The 23,672-nt window shown below is 39.5% G+C and overlaps 1 protein-coding gene and 1 long non-coding RNA gene across 5 annotated transcripts in view; one reads left to right on the top strand and one right to left on the bottom strand.

The window, feature by feature from the left end:
- The first annotated feature begins 2,722 nt into the window (after positions 1-2,722).
- Positions 2,723-3,509, top strand: LOC117954380. The gene is made up of 3 exons (XR_004658809.1): positions 2,723-2,842; positions 3,265-3,267; positions 3,498-3,509. It is a non-coding gene; the product is annotated as an uncharacterized LOC117954380 (long non-coding RNA).
- Positions 3,510-6,161: 2,652 nt separating this feature from the next.
- The window catches only part of LOC117954379 (extended synaptotagmin-2-like), a 53,528-nt gene continuing 36,017 nt past the window's right edge, over positions 6,162-23,672 (bottom strand). Inside the window, exons 10-25 of one of the 4 annotated variants that reach the window (XM_034888135.1) lie at positions 21,553-21,729; positions 20,800-20,882; positions 19,088-19,136; positions 17,558-17,647; positions 17,285-17,380; positions 16,102-16,203; positions 13,647-13,709; positions 12,360-12,434; positions 11,615-11,701; positions 11,383-11,532; positions 10,640-11,052; positions 8,563-8,661; positions 8,338-8,469; positions 8,100-8,205; positions 7,780-7,829; positions 6,162-6,521 (exon numbers count right to left, since the gene is read on the bottom strand). In XM_034888135.1, coding sequence (XP_034744026.1) covers positions 6,476-6,521; positions 7,780-7,829; positions 8,100-8,205; positions 8,338-8,469; positions 8,563-8,661; positions 10,640-11,052; positions 11,383-11,532; positions 11,615-11,701; positions 12,360-12,434; positions 13,647-13,709; positions 16,102-16,203; positions 17,285-17,380; positions 17,558-17,647; positions 19,088-19,136; positions 20,800-20,882; positions 21,553-21,729 — 1,818 coding nt within the window. In that variant the 3' untranslated portion in view covers positions 6,162-6,475. The remainder of the gene's footprint in view (positions 6,522-7,779; positions 7,830-8,099; positions 8,206-8,337; positions 8,470-8,562; positions 8,662-10,639; positions 11,053-11,382; positions 11,533-11,614; positions 11,702-12,359; positions 12,435-13,646; positions 13,710-16,101; positions 16,204-17,284; positions 17,381-17,557; positions 17,648-19,087; positions 19,137-20,799; positions 20,883-21,552; positions 21,730-23,672) is intronic. The other 3 variants (XM_034888136.1, XM_034888137.1, XM_034888138.1) reach the window with 3 other exon arrangements.

The following is a 23,672-nucleotide window of genomic DNA, read 5'->3' as shown; positions in this document are numbered from 1 at the left end:
AAGAACACAGGAGAAGTTATTGAATGCAACTAACTTCAGTTGGTAGAGTAACAGCGTGAGACGGAGCTGCTGGACCTGGACCTGGGCCTGGACCTGGACCAGAGATGTGACCCGTGGCCAGAATATTATAGTTCATAAAAATGCTGCGCAGTGACAATACAGACATTTCATACACACGTGTGTATCCGCCATTTGACCCGTGCTGGGCCCGTTCATAATGAGTCAGCAGTCTCTCTGAGCCTATGTGACAGTAAAATTTGTTTTGGTTAAAATCAACAATCGTGATCACCATATTGATCAAAATAATCGTGATTATCATTTTGGCCATAATCGTGCAGCCCTAGCGGTAGATTGGCTTTGCATATAAACTTGGAGCGTTCTATGAAAGAAATAATGCGTTTAAAATATTGCTAAATTACGCAAATTTGATCGTGGGAAGCCAAAATTGTGATTAAAATTTGATTAATTGTGCAACCCTAGAGTGATAGAAGGATGGGCAGAGAGATAGATAGATAGATAGTTAGATAGATAGATAGCACAGCGACTAACTCAGAAAACAGCCAATCAAAGAGAATAAAAATGACTCTTACTTTTGTAGATCAACCTGAAATTCCAACCAGGAGACATGATCAGATATAGTTTCATTAAAAATAAGAAACATTAGCAGCATCGGTGATCAGCTGATGTCTTCTTACCTGATGAGAGAATTAAAGAATCACATCCGGTTGTCTGTTGATCTTCTATCAGACAGCTTTACGGTTCATCTTCTTCTGTGGGATTCAACAAATAAACATAACTGACCAGAGCTGATATAAATCCCATATCCACTGTTATCTTAGGAATCAGATCTAACAAATTGACATGTATAAATAGATAGATAGAGAGATCAAATATAAACTGTTATTTTAGTAAACAGAATATGATATGTCAGTTTTATTACCTTCTATTTACAGTGACTAACACACAAAAACACATGCAAACACACAGACACACAAAGAGACACACACAGAGACACAAACACAGTCACCGACAGACACACACACATAGAAACAGACAGACACACAAACTCACACACAGTTACCAACAGAGACACACACACACACACACACCCACACAACCGCCATCAGACACACACACCAATAGACACAGAGTCACCGGCAGACACACACACAGTCACCGACAGACACACACACACACACACAGTCACTGACAAACACACAGACACATACACATAGAAACAAAGCCTACACTGACACACACACACATTCACCGACACACAGAGACACAGTCACCGACAGACACACACACACACAGTCAACAACAGACACACACAATGTCGCCAACAGACACACAGGCAGTCCCGACAGACACAAACACACACAGTCGCCGACAGACACACACAGTAACCGTAAGGCACAAACACACACACACACAGACACACACACAAGCGGAGGAAAGTTCAAGTTTGGCGGGAGACTTTAACGGCAAAAGACGTCACCTGCATTATTAGATTAAAATAAATAAATAAAATAAGCCGGAAACACCTTTCAACATTACATTTTTTAAAGCAACAGCCAATCAGAATAGGCCATGCTAAATTTTAAAAATAAATTCTAAATTGTTAATAAAAAAGGCCTAAATTTAACGTGAAGTAAAATTTTCTCCTCATTATAGAGTAACTGTGCGGTAACTTAAACAGTTAATCTGCTAATTGAAATGAATGTGTTTCTTTGAAGTACAAACACACAAAACTCACCAAAACGTCTCCGTTTCTGTCTCCAGACTTTCACCGAAATATCTCCGTTAGTATCTCCACTGTTCCAATGGGCAGCGGCTCATTTTGGTCCGAAAAAAGGGTAATTTAGGGAGGGAGAATATTCTGCTCTGCCGCACGGCCGTTTATTCTTCTGATTCCACGGCTCTGAAGTTACAGGAGCCGGGAGGGGCGGGGCTACATAAAGGAGACCTACGGAGGCCCAGAGGGGGCGGGGCGATTTACAGAACGTGAATAAAATATGTTTTAAAAATGCTGTTTGGAAAATATGTTATATTTATTATATTAGGTATTTATTGAGTTCATTTAAACAGAACTTCTAACCTTTACCTGTCTCTTTTTAATATTAAGTAAATATATTCATAAAACTTCTTTCTTTTAACAGTCACAACAAGCTTTACACAAAAAACAGAAAACAAATAATAACACTTAAACACTATTTATTCAAAATATTTAGTAACCATAATAATTAGTAATGGTAGTTATACAGTTAAACATTCAAAGGGGTTTTCAAAAACACTTGCATTAAAAGACCTAACAATTTTAGATTTTATAGAGATGTACATTTACTATTATACTGTGAACGCAAGTAGTAAAGTACACATTCAAGCTAGCCTACTTCAACTTTGAGTATGCAAGCTATGCAACTTATTAAGACTTTACCACAAACACCGTCTGAAACACCAGAGCAGGGGGAATGAGAGGGGGAAGCACCAGAGCAGGGGGAATGACAGGGAAACACCAGAGCAGGGGGAATGAGAGGGGGAAACACTAGAGAGGTGAATGGGGGGGGGGGGCAGCAGAGCAGGGGGAATGAAAGGTGGAAACACCAGAGCAAGGGTAATGACAGGGAAACAACAGAGCAGGGGGAATGAGAGGTGGAATTACCAGAGCAAGGGGAATGACAGGGAAACACAAGAGCAGGGGGAATGAGAGGGGAAAACGCCAGAGCAAGGGAAATGAGAGGGGGAAACACTAGAGAGGTGAATGAGGGAGGGAACACCAGAGCAGGGGGAATGACAGGGGGTAACGTAGGAGATATTCCTTTTTCAACCAAAACGTAGCGGTGTATATAATGGGGTTTCTTCTTTTCTTCACTGATGCTGTTTCCTCCATTGTTCTCTTTCTCCTCCCTTTTTCCCTCTCTTGTTTCTCTTTCTTTTTATCTTGTTCACTCTCTACCTCCCCTTCCTTCTCTCAGATTTTCTCCCTCTCTTTCTCACTCACTTTCTTCTTTCCCCCCTCTTTTTCTCCCACTTTGTGCCTCTCTTTCTGTCCCACTTTCTCCCTCTTCTTCTCTTGCTTCTCCTTCTCTTGTCCCTCTTTTTTTTTGATCCTGAACCAACTCGGTTTAGAAGTGCGACTCTGCGTTGATCTTCAACATGTCGGCGCTCCGCCTGTCGGTCCGATGCAGCGCCCTGTCCCAGAATGCATTGAGGTTGGACTCACAGGATGCATTGTGGATGGCCCGCCAACAGAAAAAGTTTAAGTGGGTAGATACGAGCTGCCCAGGTAGGAGTAGCTCAGGCAGAGACAGGTGAGGAAGCCGGCGTGCAGTTCCTGCTCCAAAGATGTGTCATCGTCTACCACCATCCGGCACAGCAGGTACACAAAGACAAGACTGGCAGGACTGGTGAAGACCTGGTCCTACAGGGGACAGACTGGTTAGAAACAAACAGGATAGAGACACAGACATAAAATGTACTTCCTGCGGAACCTGAAGAGATTCAGCCTGCCTCTTCCTTCATCATCTGTTACGCTGCTGCCACTGCCAGGGACAAGCGAAGACTGCAGAGTATTTGGGGTTCCACTGGCACACCTTGTGGGCAGCATGAACAACATAAAAGTAACAAGAAGATGATCCAATGATGCCACCAATCATTGCTAGGGAGCTTCATTTAGAGATGATATGGCAGAAGGCACAGAACTTTTACTGTAGCGGACCCATCCCCCTGTGTCCATTTTAGTTTATTTATAATAGACCACCAAAAGGCAAATAAAAAAGGCCCCACAGCCTATATCCCCAGAAGATCCCTTGTTAAAGAACATTATTTTAATTTAATAAAAAGCTGGGGCCATGTGAATATCCTGCTGCAGGAATACTATTCAAAACACGCAGAGTGGGATTTGAGGTCATATGGTCCTTATAAGGATAGACATACCCACATAGTCTTGCACATTTAAAATACCCACATGCCACCAGTCAGAAGCATATTCTCAAACTTTCTCTTTTTCCACCGGCACAGTTCTTATTCATGACCAACAGCAAGAAATGACAAGTGCTCTGTCTCTGTGTGTGAGTGTGTGTATGTGTGTGTGCATGTGTGTGTGTGTGTGTGTGTGTGTGTGTGTGTGTGTGTTGTCTCTTGACACCACTATCCAGAGGTAATATTCATCAAAATATTCTATCAGGTTCAATCATTAATATCTACATTGATAAAGATGACACACAGAATAATAAAAAAAGATATCACCAGGTCAGACTACACTAAACTAATTTTAATGAAGAATTGGATGTGTCAAAATAAGTTAAATAAAAAATTACATAATTTGGAGCCAAAAGTAGAACAATTAACACAAATGATAAATCCCCAAAACAAGTCATGGTAGACTCAGACATTAAGACAACTACAGAATTAGCCTACTATCACCTTATATAGATATCTCAAGAATTACATTCCACCAGCTGATGACCTGTGATAAAAATGGAATGGTCAGACTCCACAGTGCTGCACAGCTTCATGCTGCTATAGCCAGCTAAAGCTCTTTATTTGTTTTCATAAAAGGCATTTAGGAGACATTCTGAAACATAGGAAACTGTTGAAGCATTTTCTTGGTTCTTTTTATACATGGTCGTGTGAATCTCAAGGCACAAGATAAATTAACATGGCAGGGACAAAGAGCCAACATCCAGAGAAGCTCTCCAATCCACAGTGTGATTCTCTCTCAACAAAACACAAGACAAAGAGGGAGACAGCTGCAAAACCCAAATAAACGACATTAAAAGTTAACAAAACAATCAACAGTTTACATACATATGTGTATAATACTTTCTTGATGCTTACAGAGATCCGTCTGTGTGTTTTGAAGGTCAAAGGTCACACTAGCCTCCTCTGTATCGCTGCTCTTTGGGTTCAAAGGGTCACATAGACAACATATGTATTTTTTTTATGTGCTTGATACAAAGGAGTCGGTTTTCTATGTAGTGGTTACTGATATCATCCCTTTAAAGAAGCCATTTAAAGCAAAGTGGTGTTTAATGTGCATGAAACAAGTGTGTATGTAACCAAAACAACCAAAAGGGAAAAGTCCTTTTCAACAGCAGTCTGTGTCTTCTTCAGACTACGAATAGTTTCTTCAACGTGTTACATAAAGTTAAGACTAATAATCAGCAAAATTGCAAAATTGATCTCAAATAAGCCCATTTACACCTAATGTCTGACTTTTGGAGTCAACTTTTACACTTTTCTCACTTTTCAAGCCAAGATTTGCTATATGAAACAGGTGTTAATATGGGTAGCTACGCAGCAGGTCGGGGTTAGGCTTTAACCTCGAGGATTCAAGATTAGGATAGCCTCGAGCAAGCATGGACACCTGGCCAATCACAGTGCGCAAATGCTTTAGTAGGGCGGGTCTTGCAGTTGGTGCTATAATACCGCTTGAATTACCTAAAGGAATAGTTCAACATTTTCTTTTCTTACAGCTATTAGAAGGAGAAGATGGATAGGAGTCTCTGTTACATATAAAGTCAGCTGCATTAGATTAGCTTAGCTCAACATAGTGACGGTCTACAAGTCAAATCCACCTCTCAAGTTCACTTTAAACACTTTAAACTACAACTCCTTGAAAAAAAAAGGTTATTTATATTATTTTAAGACTTGACACTTTAATGTTTAATGTTGATTCATGTTGAATCATGAAGAATTTAGGCATTGTTTAAAGTAAAAATGATCCCCCAATAGATAAAAACATACGGATGTGCAAATATATTCAGTTTAAAAAAAAAAAACTAGACAGGTTACACTTAACAATGGCCTTATTTCCGCATAACAAGTGTATTAACAGACAGAAAAGAACTGGAAAAAGTTGCTGTTGTATCGGATTTAAAACCATATTTATAGTTCTTTTCACTTTGTTTTACACACATTAATATGGTGGAATAAAGAAAAGTAAAGCTGCAGTAGCAAAACCAATGGGGTTAAAATGTTAAATACTCCGCGTCTCTGCCAGTTCTGCTTCAGAGTCTTCGTCCAGAATGTTTTTCATTAAAAAAAAAAAAGAATTAATAAAATCAAATCAAATGGTTGGCCAAATAAGAGACCACAGCTCTCTGTTATGTGCAGAAGGTGCCCTCGGTTTTATATTTACAATCTTGTACATTGTTGTGCTTCAGGCAGGAAACTGATACAACAGCAAAAAAATGATTGTCTTCCTCTACAGCTGCTATACTTTCTCCTGTTAATATGAAATATAGACTTACACAGTATTTTACATGTCCTAAACTCCCTTTAATCTATCAGCCTTTAACTTCTTAAAGGGTAGGTTTGCCTTGCGACTGATGTGATTACATGAATGTCAAAAGCTGCTGTTCTACTTCTTTTTGTACACATAGAATAATGAAAACATAAAAGCCATACTGTAAACTTAAATGTGGCAATGTGATGGTAGTAATAATAATGATGATTATGATGATACTGCCGTCTATAGTTGTTGAGGCTTCATCAGGCCATCTTCACTCAGCTCATACCTGCAGGAGGAGAAAGAGGCTTTCATTTAAAAAAACTCTGGCGTGGTCCTTCTCCTTTAACTGGCTCCGATAAGGCTGTGTTTTAGGATTACATTCAAACTCCCACAGCAGGGATCCAATCAAATCAACACATTCATAGCGAGTGAGTTTGAGTGATCAAATAGCAGAAATAGCAGAAGACATAATACACATTGTTTTCTGCCACATGGCATCATTTTGTGTAGGGGGAACAATTCTGCCTTCTCACACAAGTTCGTGGAGCGGAGTCTCGCCATTTTGCTTTTATTTTCCATATCGTTACAGGCCCTAATTATTCAGGCTTAAAGGTTCACTCTTGGCCTTGAAAATAGCACTTTATCGATATTGTTATGTGTTCTTATATTGATGTAATATGACATGATACAGAGACATAAAAATATATTTAGGTCCCATGAATTAACGAGTTGCAGTAACAACATTGTGTCAAACAACTTTTATCACCAAACATTTTCATATTGATATCTATAAGTGCCTCCAAGCCACCTCCCGCGCACCTTCTTTTTTTTCATGTTACACTGTTACCATGGTTACGTTCGCAGCCCCTGCGAGTGTGAGCAAGGACAAAGAGATGGAAGAAACTTTGTCAGCTACAAGAGACTAAACAGCCTTATCCTAGCTATTTCCTCACGGATTTCAGCACCATGGACAGCATTTAACACATGCACACACAGCAAGGCACACAGGGCTTATGAAAACCTATAGATGAAAATCTTTTTCTGGAGTTACAAATTAACTTTATAACTGAATATTAATGAAACTGAAGTGGAAATTAAGGTTTCTGTTTCGTAATAAATTCTGTTTTATATTTAATGCCAGGAAACGGCTTGTTGCTGCCACAGTCTTACCGTTGTGTACATGAATGCAGAGATGGATGCTGTCTATCACAGAGCACTGAGACTCTCACTGGTCCCTGTTTTTGGTACTTTGGTATTTTAAGTCTACTTGGCACTTACGTTTAAAATATTGTATGTACTATTTGGTAAATTGTGTTAGTATATTGTGTTACTATTGTTATGTTTGTCTGTCTGAAACTGATGTTGTACATTGTCCCAAAAAATGAGAATAGGATTTATGTAAGTAATAATTCAGAGTAATCTGCCTTGGCAGTTGGCGCTCACTTGGTTACGATTCTGATCCTGATACTTTAACGTGAGCTTTGTGAGAGCTGTTTGTCTTGACTGTTGTGTTATAAATGAAAAGGGAGAAATCAAAGACTAACCATTGTGTCCAACCCTTAGCGATGTCCTCATGGCTCAAATCCACCAGAACCTGATGAAAAAAGGAGGAGGAATTAAGACTAAATGACTGCATTGATTTAAAATATTAAAAGACCATATCTTTTCCTGTCCAGGGTAACTCTTTTTGCAAATTAAACACTATTTTAGGTATTAATCTAACTGACAGATCATCAAAACTTCCGAAGTCCATAAGAATTCATCATGAAAACAAATAATAATATTATGTTATAATAGATTCACTTTAAGACAGCTCCTAAGGGTTTAATTATCATGTAGAATATGCCGGCCAGCAAGTTTGTACCTTTCCCAGAAGGCCTTTGTGTTTGGAGAGAAGACCTCCACCATTCTTCACTGCGACATCAAGAGTCCGCCTGTGGATCTCCACGAGGGAGACACTGAAATCAAACCTGAGCCGGCAGAGACAGGAAGAGCACACAGCACATTTACCACTCAGCCACTAAATAAAACTAAACTAAAACTAAGACAACTTTTCAACGATAACGTTTTCTTAAAAAACATGTGAAAGCAGTTGGACTCACGTCTGATCGTATACTGGGTTGAGGGTTTTCTTCGAGGTGTGAGTTTTCCTTCTGCCTGACCGCCGTTTGTCAGGAAGCAGGTAGAGGCGGACGTAAGGATCTGAGCCGTGATCAGTAAACGCTATCAGGTTTCTGTGTCGAGAAAACAAATGAATACTACTTAAAACATTCAGCCAATACAGAGAGTAGTCTTGGAAGAAACTACTGGCTCTTATTGGTTCGTACCTGCAGCCGTGAACGACCACGATGAGTTTGTTCCTCTGGGAGCTGTGTCGGACTGTCAGCTGGATCTCACCCAGCTGGGAATGACTCAGGCCTGAACCACTAGAGAGAGAGAGAGAAAGAGAAAGAGAAAGAGAGAGAGAGAGAGAGAGAGAGAGAGGTTATCACATCAAAAACAACACCTCATGTTCAAACCTGTATCATGAGTGTTGTTAGAAAGTGTGTGAAAGTTAGAACTACAGAGCAGTCAGGTATGTCTTCAGATCTGTAGAAATGTCCACACTGGGTCACATACTGGAGAGATTTCAAACTCAATCCCAGATGTACCGCCCTGCGGCCACAAATACTTATTAGAGCACCAAACTATTTTCTCCTTTGTTTGATATAAATTACAGTGACCAGCTGTTTCAGAAAATCACTGAGCCTTCTTTTTTTAAATAAATTTGTATGTGATCCAATTATAAATAAAAAAATCTTTTTTACTTTTACCTATACAGTAGGTCCCAATGAATTTGGAGCCGGGTGTCACGGACAGGGCCGCAAAGTCAGGTTTGGTCTTTTCATGGGATTTATTAGAAAAGCGGACGCTTTACTGTATCTCTTTCTTTTTTCGTAAGGTATAAATTCACAACAGACATAATCAACAGGTGTTGGCTCTGTGGACAAGCCTAAGGAGCAGCAGAGTGGGATCTAAAGATGACCTGAGAGAGCTGCAACAAGAGACACTTGCTAGTCCTCCAAGAGCTGAACAGGATGGCTCCAGATAAGGCAGAAAAGAGTCAAGACAGACCCTAACCCATCTCCTGAACACAGGAAAGAAGGTACATTGACCGGCAACATGAAGGACGGAACGTGCTGTTGAAGGTCAGTAAAGTATTACTGTGCAATGGAGATTTAACCTTGGAGTCATATTCTGTCCTGGACTACGGCTCAGAGAGGACAGTTTGGTTACATGTGGCTGACCATGAAGTTGGATTTGAAGGCTGATTTGAAAGCTCAGCAAGTCCTGCTTATCGGTTTGGACTGACTCCATCTTATTACCCCAATGGAATCTCTTCGACTTGGCCCCCCTTGCCACGTCAGGGCCGGTCAGGATTTAGGGCTCGAACTTCATTGGCGCTGCCAACCCAGACCTACCCACAGACCACTTTAAGCGCCAGCAAGCAAATACGACCCCATTGGTCATCAGGTGTCCTTCACCACAAGAGCAAAGATGATGGTGCAACTGCTTTGGGCAGAGCATAGAGAGTGGCGCAATCCCAATCTACTTGATAACATGCTCCAGGCCTGGAAGGAGCGGGATAAGGTAACTGCCTGAGCTTTGGCACATCACAATTCCCAGAAGCTACAGCTGCCCCAAGCTGGACACACCAAACAGCCTGAGGGACATTTACATGTTCTGCAATGCTTCGGAGAAGGCTAACAGCTCTGTAGACTACCTCAGAACTAAGGACTCCAGTGGTTGAGTCAAGGTGGCCTTCCTCACCCCAAGGTCATGTGTGGCTCTGAAGAAACAGCAGACTATCCCTTGTTTAGCAGATGATACCAAACAGGGGAAATAAATTGGTTGAGATAGGAGCACAGAGCTGCTGGTACCAGGGTCAGCGCTTACTCAGCAAAGCACCAGAACAGTACCTTAATAGTAAAGAATTCACCAGCTCCAGCAGCTACCCCCAAGCACTGTGGCCATTGTGAGGGATCTTCCAGATTGCACATGGAGCAGACAACGGAGTCAGGAACCCTACATACACCCGTGGCTCTTATCATTCACCCCCCTGTCCTGCCAGACTAGACTCATGTCTGGATGGTTAGGGTTAGGATTTCTAAGGTAAATCTGGGGCGACTGAAGGAAAGGTCCCGTTTTCGGACTTCTTATAGGGATGTGTGTAACCCAGAACAACTACATCACAAACTGTCATTCCTCTGGAATCTCAATAAATCGTCCTGGATCTCAAAGCAGACTGGTTCAAGTTCTTCCCGGACACCATACAAATATTTTACAAATACAAAGATATAGAAAAATGTTTTCTACACACAGTTAGATAGATGATAAATATATATATGATAGGTTGATAGATACTTTTGCAGCTGCTGCAGTCTCTGCTGCAGCTCCTGAGCAGCAAAGGGGTTGGAGATGTCCGAGGCGATGCTGGGCGTTGGCTCTTTGCCTCCAACCAGGTACTGTTGAGACCCAGAGATAGCAAGGTTGGAGGTGCTTCTTCCGGTCTCTGCCAGACCCCGACCTCCTCCTCTTCCTCCACCCTGCCCCAAGTCTGTGCTTCCAGGAGACCTAAAGGGATCGTCGGCCTCCCTCCGCCGGTTAAGCAGGTCCTGGGCCGACACTGAGGGGATGGCGGATGTGGAGGAGGAAGGTATAGGGTCAGAAGAGATGGAAGGCCGTGGGGTTTGGTTGGAGGAGCTGTTCTTGGGGACCTGTACAGAGGATGGGGTGGAGTCTGAGGATGAGGGAGTGTTCTTATCCAAGCACAACACCTGAAATTAAACATATACAAAGAAAATGAGACAAAGGTTTACAGTTTTACAACATGTGATATCACAGTCCTTTTCTAAGAATCCTGTTCTGTTTTTTTTTTCCGAAATCAGGTGAGAAAAAGTAAACTATTTCTGCTTTATTAGAATCTTTCCAGTAAAAGGGCAATATCTAGAGCCACTTTGGGAATCCCAATTTGGGATTAAAAAAAACGATTCTAAATGCTTTGAGTAAAAGTGAGCTAAACCACATTAGGCGACCCCTGAAGGTTGATCTAATTGTGCTATGACAAACAAAAAATACTTTTCATCATCTACAAATCGTCTTCCTACCCGCAGAGCCATCTTCATTTTTAAAGTGCAGCTCGGTCCGGAGTTCTTTAGAGGGAAGCGCTGGGTCAACGTCATGTCTTTTGCCTCCAGCAGACGACTCAAAGGCAGTGATAACGTCCCCAACGAACACTCGTGCTTTTCATCCTTCACCTAAAACGCAAAGGGTACAAAAACCTGTGATGCTGATGGGATATTTGAGAGTCACAACTCACATGATCAAGATTTGCCGTACCTCAACCTCCAATTCTTGGCATTTGGGGTTGTGGATGAGGAATGTAAATGCTTCCTCCCACACAGGTTCATTGGTTTTATATCTAGTCTGGAAGAGGACACAAAAGAGAGGAGTTTGGGGGGAGGAAAAACAACGTATCAAGGGATGGTCACAGACTAGGCCAACTGCACAACTACCAATATCGGTGTAATAGAAGTTAATTTGAGGAAAAAAAGTCTTGTGAAAATTACACTATTGTCAATGTCATTTATAATAATACCCCCCAAAAAATACCAAACTGTATGCAGACATAGCCAATTGCAATTATTAATAATTACAATATTAGTTGCCCACCAATTTTGCAGTGGCTGCACTTAACTGCTATTGGAGACATTAGCAAGCTTAAAGTAATTAAGTACCAAAAAGTATTTCCAAATTTAAAAAATTTCACAGTTTCTTAGCAGCCAATGCAATGTCCACTAGGCAAACTAACCTCAAATCATCTGCTTGCTTTACTGAACAGCTAACACATAATATACAGGCTGAGGGTAGATTGTTTTTAGTTGTTTTTTTTTAATTTCTAAATTCATACACAAACAGACATGTAATAATTAAAATGTGTAGTTTAATACAAAAATTATTGGTGGGTAACTAGTGAGTGTTTGTAGTCTAATTTTGGACTTTGGAAAGAGTGAGAGTACAGTAGCTGATTCCCAATGTCTAGTCTTTATGCTCAGAGATTTATGATATCACAGTTTGGTCTCACCTTGCTCTCATACGACTTGTGTCCCACTGTGAACTGGACAAACGGACTTGGAACGCTGGTCAGTTTTTTACCAGACTGCAAAAGAAGCAAAACTGGATTTACATAAACAAGAAAAAATGATATGCCGTCAGGCGAGCACGTGGAACAAAACTAGGGGGAGGTTACTAATGGCACTTGCATGTATAAAACTAAGCAGCACGCACCTGAAAGTGTGTGCTTTGCAAGCGCTGGAAGGCATACACGCTGGCCAGCCAGTCTCAATTAGTAACAAATATCTATAAAAAAAGATGCCGTGATAGAGTCAGCATCTTTTTTGCGTAATATAATCTAAATTACCATGTAATTTATCAATAAAAAAACTTCCAAAATGTTTATTAGACATTTCAGCACCTGATGGCAAAATGGGTTACTTTTTCTGGGATGATGTTACAAGGGAAAAGTCAAAGCTTTGAATGGCCCCAAACCAGGAAGTATGAAAATACACCAGATAAGTTTGAAAGAAAAGATCATTAAAAGCTTTAGAATAAAAAGTGTATGTGTTTTTTGGACAACCCAGTTGTTATTCAGAACACACATGGTTAGACACCGTGCACAGGGATTATTGGAGTCAGTACCTTTCGGAGCTTCTCTAAATGCTGCTGCACTGCCCCCTGCTGGCTACATCACCCAGTGAGCTTTCACTCACTTTAAGTGAACAACAAATGTATTGAGAATGGAATTTCACCTCCTGATAATTTTTATGGTACAACACATTGTCGTAAATCCCCTAACTTTTTTTTCCAACAAGGCTTCACAAAAGATTAAAAGATTTGGAGTGAGGTTAGCTATTTGATAAGAAATCTACCATTTCTGATGTAATTGTAGTCAAGTCACAGACTTTTTCAACAATTAAACCAAAAAGGGGAGTACAAATACTACATTTAATTCAAATTTTGACATCTTTATTATTATGTTTAATGAGTTTTCAATCCCAGCAAAGCTAAACTGGCCTGCACTGAGCCATGATGTCAAACCCATCCAACACTGACTGTGAGCCAGACCTGATCCCCCAGCATCAGTGTTTGACCTTAATTATGCTCTTGTGTCTGAATGGGAGAAAATCCCTGCAGCCAGGTTCAACATCTGAATCAAGAGCACATGCTGATATTTAGGTGTCCACATAGTTCTGGCCCTTCTGTACAAATATGTCTTGAATGTTTGGGTATATCAGCCTGTGTGAACACGTGTCACTGTGTTCCCCTGTATCCCTCCTGCATGTCAGAGAAATATTGGTGTACAGGGCATTACCTTGATGGCCTTTGTGACCGAGGCCTTCTTCAGCCCCGCTTGGTTGAACTCTAACGGATTGCGCTTTGATTTCCCCCCAGGGACAAGGCAGGAGAGAGCAAACAACACACACAAACACCAGCAGGTTATTATGGAAAGAGGGGCATGCAGGGAGGAGGATTAGGATAAAGTCAGAACACACCAGCACCGCCGGGATGATCAAATGGTTAATGTCCTACCCCATTTAAACCAGGACATGAGGTCAAAACTAGAGTCCAACAAATACTTTAGTAGTAGTAGTTAGTAATTATAACTTATACATTTTCAAAGTTACAAAAGCATCTAATAAGGATATCCAACATTGATTGCAAACTATATGTGTTATTTAAATAAAAAAAAAAAGTGTTTGGCAAATCATCTCTGTAAAGGTACGTGGCGGCATTCTGTCACGGTAACTTAACTAAAACATATTGGTTGCACTCTAGTTAAAACAACACAGCATTAGATGAAAGTCATTAATTAAAATGGAGAGAGATTAAATGAAGATCTAAGAGAAAGAATAATCCACTGTGAGCAGTTTTCCTATGGCGAGCGCTGTGCCGTCCAACTAGGTGCAGCACTACCTGGCGTTGCGCACCGCTCGGAATCAAACTTCAAATTCTTGTAACTTTGACCCTGATGACGCTGCACCCTACCTCGTGGTGTTGCCGCGGATTGTGTGCAGGCGGCTTTACACCCAACACGTCCATTAATACATTAAACCTCTGGTGTTGGACTACGTGATGGTCACGCTTGTGTTTTAATCTTTATCATCTGATCAAACCGAGATACGTTGTGAAAGTACACATGCTAAGTCAGTGAGTGACCTCAGGGTTAAAACTGCTAAATTACACTAACATGATTTATTTCCCTTGTGCTCTCCTTTGTGTCACGGGGACTTATTTTATTTACATTTTGTATTAGCCAGGCATTGTGCCTCGGGGGTCCCCGGGGTCCTTTTTCATTTCACGATAACTACCCTCATGGCCTCGCCCTTTGGGTCTCAAAGACGTTTTCTTTTTATACGATTATACATATGTTCCACCACAGTCCAGCCTCGTCCTTTAAGTCCCAGGGACCCCGGAGGATGAGATGAGGGTAGTGGGAAATGTCTTTGACTCCAGGATGGGTCTCTGGGACCACAGAGGCCGAGGCGACGGTGGCAGAGAAATACAAGTGAATACAAGAGGGACTCTGGGACACAAAGGACAACACAAGGGTTATACACAAGTGGATATTCTAGTAGTTTTTGAAATGTAAAAAATTGTAATTAATAGTACAAAATTTTGTTCTGACTCTGATCTGAAATGGAAGCAAGTCAGATCAGTGATAGGATCAGAGGTGAATTTGAAGGTTTTTAAAGTAGGCAGGTAAATTAATTGGGCATTGACTCACCAGTGATCTCTATAGGCACTCAGTTCAAATTACAAGACACATTTCATTGATAATGTCACTTCCTGTCAAAATGTCTGTGCATTTCTTTAAAATGAATCAAATAAAATTGCTCTTTTAATGGAGTGGTATCCATCCATGTGCTGAGAATAAGGGGGAAAACCTGTTCACACACAATGGGGCTTATACAGGAAGGTGGAGGGAAAGCAATCCACAGAGACCCCCCCCCCCCCCCCTCCAGCTGCTCTCAGTGCCTTACACAGATCGAAATGCAATCCTTCCTCTTAAAATTAATCAGAAATGTGCGGAAGAGGACTGTGGAATAATCGTTTAAAGTCAGAATTGTGAGAGAAAAGTAACAAGACTAACTAGACTTAACTGTTTTAAAACTTTTTACCAATTAAACATTGATAAATAAAACAAACTAACATCTCAAATCTCCTCTTATTGGGCTAAATTGAAAATTGTCTATGACTAAAATGAGACTAAAATTTAAAAAGTTTTTGTTAACTAAAATCTTTTTAAAATAACGATGTTGAAGTTGAGTAAACGTGTCTAAAAATCACTTCTCAGGATTAAATCTGAGTGACAAATGCAAATAAATTACACTAAATTAAAAAGACCACATTCACATTTTTTTGCTACTTTTTGTTTTTTTGTCATGAGACACCTACAGAGATGTGGGCTCTGGCGTGGCACACCCAGCATCTCCGCTTTCCAGGGTAGAACTCATAGGGTGAAATCTGAATGTACAACATGGGGGCTCATTCATTCCTAATGAATTTAAGGGGAGGCTTTTAATAGTCCTCAAAAATAAATCTTCAGTGTTGTTTGTGGTCATATGTTGCTGTCATGTTCTACAGTTTTTTTAATCAGTCAAACTCCAACAAATAACATTCATAAAAAACTAGGATTTTGAGAATTCCCCATGCACTAGTCAGGATTCATGCTCATCAGGCAAACAGTTCAAACCAAAAAAACAGGTAATGACACTCTGACATTGGCCAAACTACTCTAGGATGCAGAAAACAAAGAGCAGACTCACAAATAAGGCCCTATAGAGAGAGGCAGTGTTCTCACAAAACACGAGGCCTGCCGCCCGCCTCTCTTTTAAGTAGCCAGAGCCCAAGTTCCCCTCGAAGACGCTCTTCAGAGGGGGAGCAAGTGAGGAGAGGAGAAGAAGGAGAAGAAGAAGAAGAAGAAGAAGAAGAGTTGAAGGCTGAAAAGAGGAAGGTGAGGCCTGCACTACAGAGTTTACACTAACAAATAAAGTTATTCATCCTAGAAAATCCTGAGACAAGATAGACTTACAGTAAAGGTGCTGTGACACAAACAAATTACAACACTGCTGAGTAAATGCTTCTATTCAGTAGCAGCCACAGACCTTTGCATAAAAACAATTCATATTATGTATGCTACATAGTCTTCACAAAATGACTGTAAAACAAACTACTCAATTATATAGTGTAAGAGAAACTGCAAAGGTATTTGTTATATTTTCAGAATTTGAGCCAACAGGTCCAATTGAAATGGTTAAGCCTCTGAAAGTGTTGGTTTACTCATGTCCACGTGTCCTTCTGCTCAGTCAAATGCTGATGCTCTCTCTTCGGACCACCCATACAAAAGCTACATATATCTTGGTGTGTTCATTGAAATGAACAAGCACAATGTTTGATTTGGGGATTATGTATTATGGGATGAAATATGGGACACATATTTTACTATTATTTTAATATAATATTACACATCATTTTAATCTTTCTACTGCAAATTTAAGATGGATTAAACAACAGAAAAGAAGTCCAGAAAACAAAAAATGGTGTGAACTGGAACCTACAAACTAAAACTGGGTGGGAAATCCACTTCATCTATTCCCAAGAATGATCAGACCTCCAGCACCAAACAGGTGGAAACTACAAAATGTATCAAATTATGAAAATAATTCATGAAAGCCTTTATTTAATGACTTCCATACATATAAGTCATATAGATATACACTTTGTGGTAAAAATGGGCTTCAGTAGCAAAGCTTTAGCTCTATCAAACAAGATATCATCCTCTACATATCTTTATGGAAAGCTGCTTTTCACATCAGATGCATCTATTAATAACCTTTGTCTTCACCTGGGCTCAATATATGTATATAGATAGATAGATATTTCTCAAAGATTAAAACTGGAATGCTTTACTGCAGGTGCACACCGGGATGTTCAACCAGACCGACTTACCGGCAGGTTTCTGGCTGAATCCAGGAAGACAACAAGCACCGCAGATGACAGGCCGTCGTTGGCATGACCACGATCGGCTTTTATGCTCATCAGAGCCTGTGAGGGACAGAAAATAAACAGCTTAGTTTTTGGTCAAATGGGTCCTGCGAGCCTCATGGGAAGAATGTTGCACAAGGTTAAAAGTCCCTTCCCCAGAGTCCCAGAAGACATCTTAATAATGTGAATAAAGTGCTCAGTTCAAGCCTTTCTACAAGTGAAGCAGTGGCTCTGTACCTGATCCAGCTTCTCAGGTGTGGACAGCAGAGATAACCATTCCAGTTTGAGGTGCAGCTTCCCTGTCGCCACTTCTTCCATATCACACCACTGCAGACAAAGAAAATAAACTGTTTCCACCCCGTAGCAACACATTCTCTCTAATGAAAAAAAGGACACACAGCGAGAAAAGGTTTTGCACTAAAAGGACATTGTCACAGAGAGTTGTTTTTGATTCTCTTCATCAGTTAAAAAGCAATGATTTATATAGCCGGTACTTTTGTGCTTCTTTCTCATGGCACAAATGTCTCAAGATTTATAGACAACAAAAGTGATTGTTGATAGTGTTGTAAAGATGAAAATGCAATAATTAAAGCTTCTACTTTAATTATTGTCCATGCATGGTAGCAGCCTTCCACCCAATATAGTCCCAAATCAATATGTGGCTAGGAAATGGTTAAGTCTTAATCCGTATAGTTATTTGTACTTGTTGGGAATATGCAGGCCAAAAGAAATAATTAGGCTGCTGTTGCTGTTTTTTTGTTGACTCACTTTTACTCATGACATGCTAACCGGCAATATAGGATTCCATTCACTACGCTAAACTACAGTTTACATGCCCAAGCTTAAATTGACTAAAAAGAGGAATAAAAAAGAAATCATCTTTTGTAAATAGATCTTAATTCCTTAATTTAAAAAAAAGGAAAAGTCCAACCTTTTAAGAACACCAATTTTCTTTATGAATGAATAATGTGTTGTAAATAAATAAATGTTCTTCCTTAAAATATAGGGGCCATGAGTATACACCCCCTATGTTAAATTCCCATAGAGGCAGGCAGCTTTTTATTATTAAAGGCCAGTTATTTCATGGATCCAGGTTACTATACATCCTGCTAAAGTTACCTTGGCCTTTGGAATTAAAATAGCCCCCCCTCCCCCTCATCACATACCCTTCATCATACATAGAGATCGGTATGATTTTATTTTAGTTAGACTAATAGCTGGTTTAATTTGCATTGAGAGATGATTTTATGGAAAGTAACCCATGCCTATCTCTAGGTATGGTGAAGGGTATGTGGTGATTGGGGGGGGGGGTATTTTAATTCCAAAGGCCAAGGGAACTTAATCAGGATGCAGAGTATCCTTATCCATGACATAACTGGCCTTAGTGGTGGCGCTGCCGGTGTTGCAGCTATGGGGGGGTGGCTGTGATAAACCCTATTTCCACTAACGGTGGCGTTCCTTCAAAGGGATTTAAGTTACAAGTATGACTTAATTTACTTTTCATTTATCTACTTTATATAAAAAGTATATAAATAGGGGACAAAAATATGTAACTTACAAAAACTTTTTCAACAGAAAATCCAATAAACTTGAGTGGCGCCCAAAGGGTTTGGGTGACAGCTGACCTCTTGTAAGTTCAGTGTGTAAAGACCAGAGTAATGTGCACATAGGAGCCGAGATTTCACTATAAAAACATCTCCTGCTTTACTAAGTATTGGAGTCTCAGATGGATGGCTGCTGAAGGCACTGAAGAGAGGAGGAGATTACCATATCGACTTTTTGTTGCTTCTTGATCTCGGCCAAGTCGATCATCACACTGAAAAGTCACAAAGTCAAGTCACAAACAACACAAAACTTTGACTGAGCAAAGCTCAGGCACTGCATGTTCTCACAGTTAATGGGTTCTGCTGAAAATGGTCACACAACGTTACACTGTGGATTCACTGTAGATGCACTCAGGGGCCCTGTCCTTAAAGAAAAAACTACTAGCAGGTAAATGTAGTGTGAAATCATATTACATACACACTCTTTAAAATAATATAGTATTTGTAAAAGACATGAGAAACAGAACACATAAGTACTCTGTTAATCCATAAACTACTGAGCTTTTATATTCAGCTTTTCATAAAAAAGTGCCTTAACTTATGTAAAATAGTTAAACATCATCAATTATAAGTGTCTTCTGAGTTTAAAATTACTTTATGTAACTTTATAATGTTTCTGAAACTCTAATTTCAAATTTTTCATACAGTGGTCTCAAAGGACCTGTAGCAGGAAACGAAACTAACAGTGAAAAGAATGCCATTTTTAGACCTTTTTTAGCAATGCCTTGGCCTGGGTCCGATTTTTCCCACAAAGTAAATGATTTACGGCATGTAGATGACGCTCCATTCAAACATTCTGACGGGTCACAGATTTCTTTGTTACACCAAAACAACCTGTGTTAGTGTTTGTCAGTTGAGCCAGGTAAAAGAAAGAAGGATATTTCTTTATATAGGTCTAATTGTAATTTAATGTTATTTGATAAGTTATCTGTTGTAGTTGAGGCTGATACTGGGGCAAAACCATTACCATCGGTCAGGCTTTCAACAGATGGAGACCATTACGGGGTTGTAAATAATTTAAAACCATCCCAAAATTGTCCTTCAGGTATGTAAAATGTCTTTCTCATTCATAAAATAACTTTACAATGCATGATTTAGTTGTACGTCAGCAGCCAACATTTGACTAAGGTCCACCTTCCATTAGCGCAAAGGTTTCCCTTTTACTCCTATAGGGTTACTGTTTTCTTCTCCCTTGTCCCACTGAAACGTTTATTTTTTTTTAAAGATATTTGTTGGCATTTTTGGCTTTTATTCTTTACAGGACAGATAAAGACATGAAAGGGGAGAGAGGGGGTGTGACATGCAGTAAAGGGCCGCAGGTTGGAGTTGAACCCGGGCCCACTGTGTCGAGGAGTACACCTCTATACGTGGAGGGCTGCTCCACCAACTGAGTTATCTGGCTGCCCGTCCCACTTTGATGTTACTTGTACGAAGTCTCTGGGTTTCGTGAAATGCGCTATAATATTATGAGTTATTATTATAAGTTATTATTAACTTCTTAGTGCTTTGGCTTGTGACAGTGTCAGTGACACCTGGTTGATCTCACGATACATCTAAAGTAGATTACATTTCCGTCTGCAACACTTGAAATGTATTCACTTACTGTAAATTAATGATTATCTGTCCGTGCAAAATATTCATTGCAACTATATGGCCCCCCTTTAATGCTAACAACGGTAATACAGTGGGGTTTGTCCACAGTTTGTCCAAAGGGGTTGCTAGAATGAACACAAAAAATATATATGTACAAAATATACATATCTGTATATACAGCCACTTTAATAAAGGCCAGAGGACGTCAATAGAAAGACAGAGAGCAGGGTGAAGGTGTCTTTTTAAAAAGGTGATTTTTTGATGTTTTAATAGAAGCTGTACCTTCCCAGAAAGTCATCTTTATCAGTGTCTTCATCAAACAGCTCAATATCCAGATTCTGTCCTGAGTGATCGTACATCAAGGCCTGAAAATACAAATAAATACATTTGATCCTTATTCACACTGCTGTTTAACGTGCTCCTTATGTTGATAACATCCATGTATGCTGTATTGTTGGATGAATGAGGCCACAATGAAATAAATAAATAATAGAAAAATGTAAATAAATTAATAAAAAATATATTTTCCTCCCACTGTCCCAATGACATGGGTGACTGTCTGTTTTTATTTTATTTTAAAACTATTAATTTATCAGAATCAATTATTGTCATTTTAAATGATTGTGATGATTGAATATTTAAAATATATATTTTTTTTAATGTATCAGCCATTATAAATGCCGATACCGATGGTCCAGGAAGTGCCTAACATCGGCCCGCCAATAAGATCGGTCGGGCTGTGATTCAAACAAGCCACTGGGCGGGGTGTGCTTCGTCAGGGAGCACCTACGGGCAGCATGTATGAAAAACTGGCCTGGCATTCTCATTAGTGACATCACTGATTTAGGACTTTCAAACAGAAATGTCAGCAAGTCTGTGGGAGACAGAGATCTATTTGAAGTGAAATGTGTTTTTGTACTATATATCTATTACATACACAAAAACATAAAACACACTAAAAGAGAAATATCCATAAAAGTATAATAGGGGCTCTTTAACTCAGATTGATGCTGGCTGTCCAACCGTCTCGCTCACCTCGTACACTTCATTCCACCTTGGGTTGACCGTCTCGTTGATGACTTTGCTCTTGAAGAGATGGGTCCCGACCTGGATGACTCCATAAGGGTCTGACTTGCCCTTGATCAGCCCTCCTAGGAACTTGTCTTTACCAATCAGGTCCTGAGCCTCGATGAAGTGGATCCTCAGGATGGCCTGAGGAGACAAACGAGTAAAAGAGCGTCTAAAATGCGGCTGGGCCAGAAGAGAAGAGTGGTCAAGAAACAGAGGAGGAAAAGAGGCAATCTCTGAATTCATTTTATAGTTTGGTTTTGAAGAAGTTTAAAAGTCATATATTATACTTTTCCGTGTTTTCTGTCATGTCTACAGCGTTATAATGTCAGATTTTCACATCAAACGTTGCCAAAACATTCAAATAATGAGATAAACGTATTCTAGACAAATCCCCCTGAGCTAAAACGTTCAGATTTCCAACTATTGTGAACACTCCGGTTTTAGCAGTATTATCTACTCTCTGAGTCTTACGCGACTCGTAGCTGGTGTGCTGTGATTGGTCCATGCTGGCCGGTCTGGAGGGTTGTCTTCATCTAATCCACTGCTGTGTTAACATTGTCCCATGTAGCTGCATGCTAACGGCAGTAGTAGATGTCATCTTGGCTGCCAGTGTAGTTAGATTCTCCCCAATTCAGGGTCACACTACTCCTGAAACATTTTCTGTTCATGTAGTATTTGGTTTAAAATACTTCATTTCCTGCTGTGTTCTATTAAAGGCCCACTGCCAATTATAGTAGCTACATAGCTAACGGCAGTAAACAATGTCATCCGTGCTGCCGATGTTGTTAAATTTTCCACAGTTCCGGGTTGCATTACGGTTGAAACATATCCATTGGGTGATGTTCGGTTCAGAAGCCTTTATCTAGAAAGTTTGGCTTTGTTCCATTAAAATGTCATAGTAGTTTTGCCAGAGCAACATAGCAGTAATCTTTGCCAATGCTGTTTATTTATCTCAGGTGTTATTTCACACAACTAAGTCCTGCTATATCATACCTGCAAACTCAGTAACAAGTCCTTACTACCGCCCTACTATATGCATGTATATATATATATATATATATATATATATATATATATATATATATATATACACACACGTTCATACAGTCCATTTATACGGGTAGAATTTAAAGGAAACAAGAAGCTATTGCTATGGCCACAGGGTCAAACGTAAATTATTTTTTTTAAATGTAACAACTTATAATAATAACTTGTTTCACCAGTAAATTTGATGGAGCTAGAATTGTTTCTTTATTAGATGCAAGAAAGAAAAAAAAATCTTAGAGATAAAAACAAAAATGACAGAAAACGTTATCACACTGATAGCGAAAAAGCATTTTGTGAGAGAAAAAACATATTTGACAAAAAAAGTAAAAAAAAAAAAGGTTTAAAACATTAAAAAAACATTAAAGCATGATGGAGATATGCTGCTCTATACATGCTAAAAGGTTTGTTTTTTTATCATATTTTATTATTTTTTATTATATTTGATCTTACTCTTTAGCCAAAATGTCTGTCTCTTTATGTATCGCTCCATAATGTCAGAAAATTAGAATAATAATCTGAGCCTGTCAGTGGCAAAAACGTTTAGTGGAAGGAAATTAACGGTGAACATTTGCCCAATATTAGAAATTGCTTGCTGCAGGTTACAGCATTATTTTTCAATACTGGACCAATTTCCAAGATTTGTGTTGCTTGCTCATAAAGAACAGGATAAGCTCTTTATCTACATTTCTTTGTGATGATGCTGGCAGGAGAAATTAAATCAGTGATGTTTTCAGCCATCCATCGAGCTGTAAGATGTTGATTAAAACTTAATTTCTGAGTGCTGCTGAGTCTTTTGAATTAAGTTAATCAAGCATGCTCTTTGAGTAAGCTTTCAGCTCATATGAAATTAACTTCTTTGTAAAATAAATACAAAGCAATTAATATTAATAAAACAAATATATATGTTATATATTATCAATAACAAGGAAATGCAATAAGTGATTATTTTAAATATTCATATTAATTTTTAATCAATATAAAGCAGTGTTAAGCAGAACGTTATCACATTTGAAAAGACTGAACCAGAGAACCAAATT

Source organism: Etheostoma cragini, chromosome 12 (genome assembly GCF_013103735.1).
Source record: "Etheostoma cragini isolate CJK2018 chromosome 12, CSU_Ecrag_1.0, whole genome shotgun sequence".
NCBI lineage: Eukaryota > Metazoa > Chordata > Actinopteri > Perciformes > Percidae > Etheostoma > Etheostoma cragini.
The sequence above is the reverse complement of the archived record's forward strand: the minus strand, read 5'-3'. Positions and strand labels throughout refer to the sequence as shown.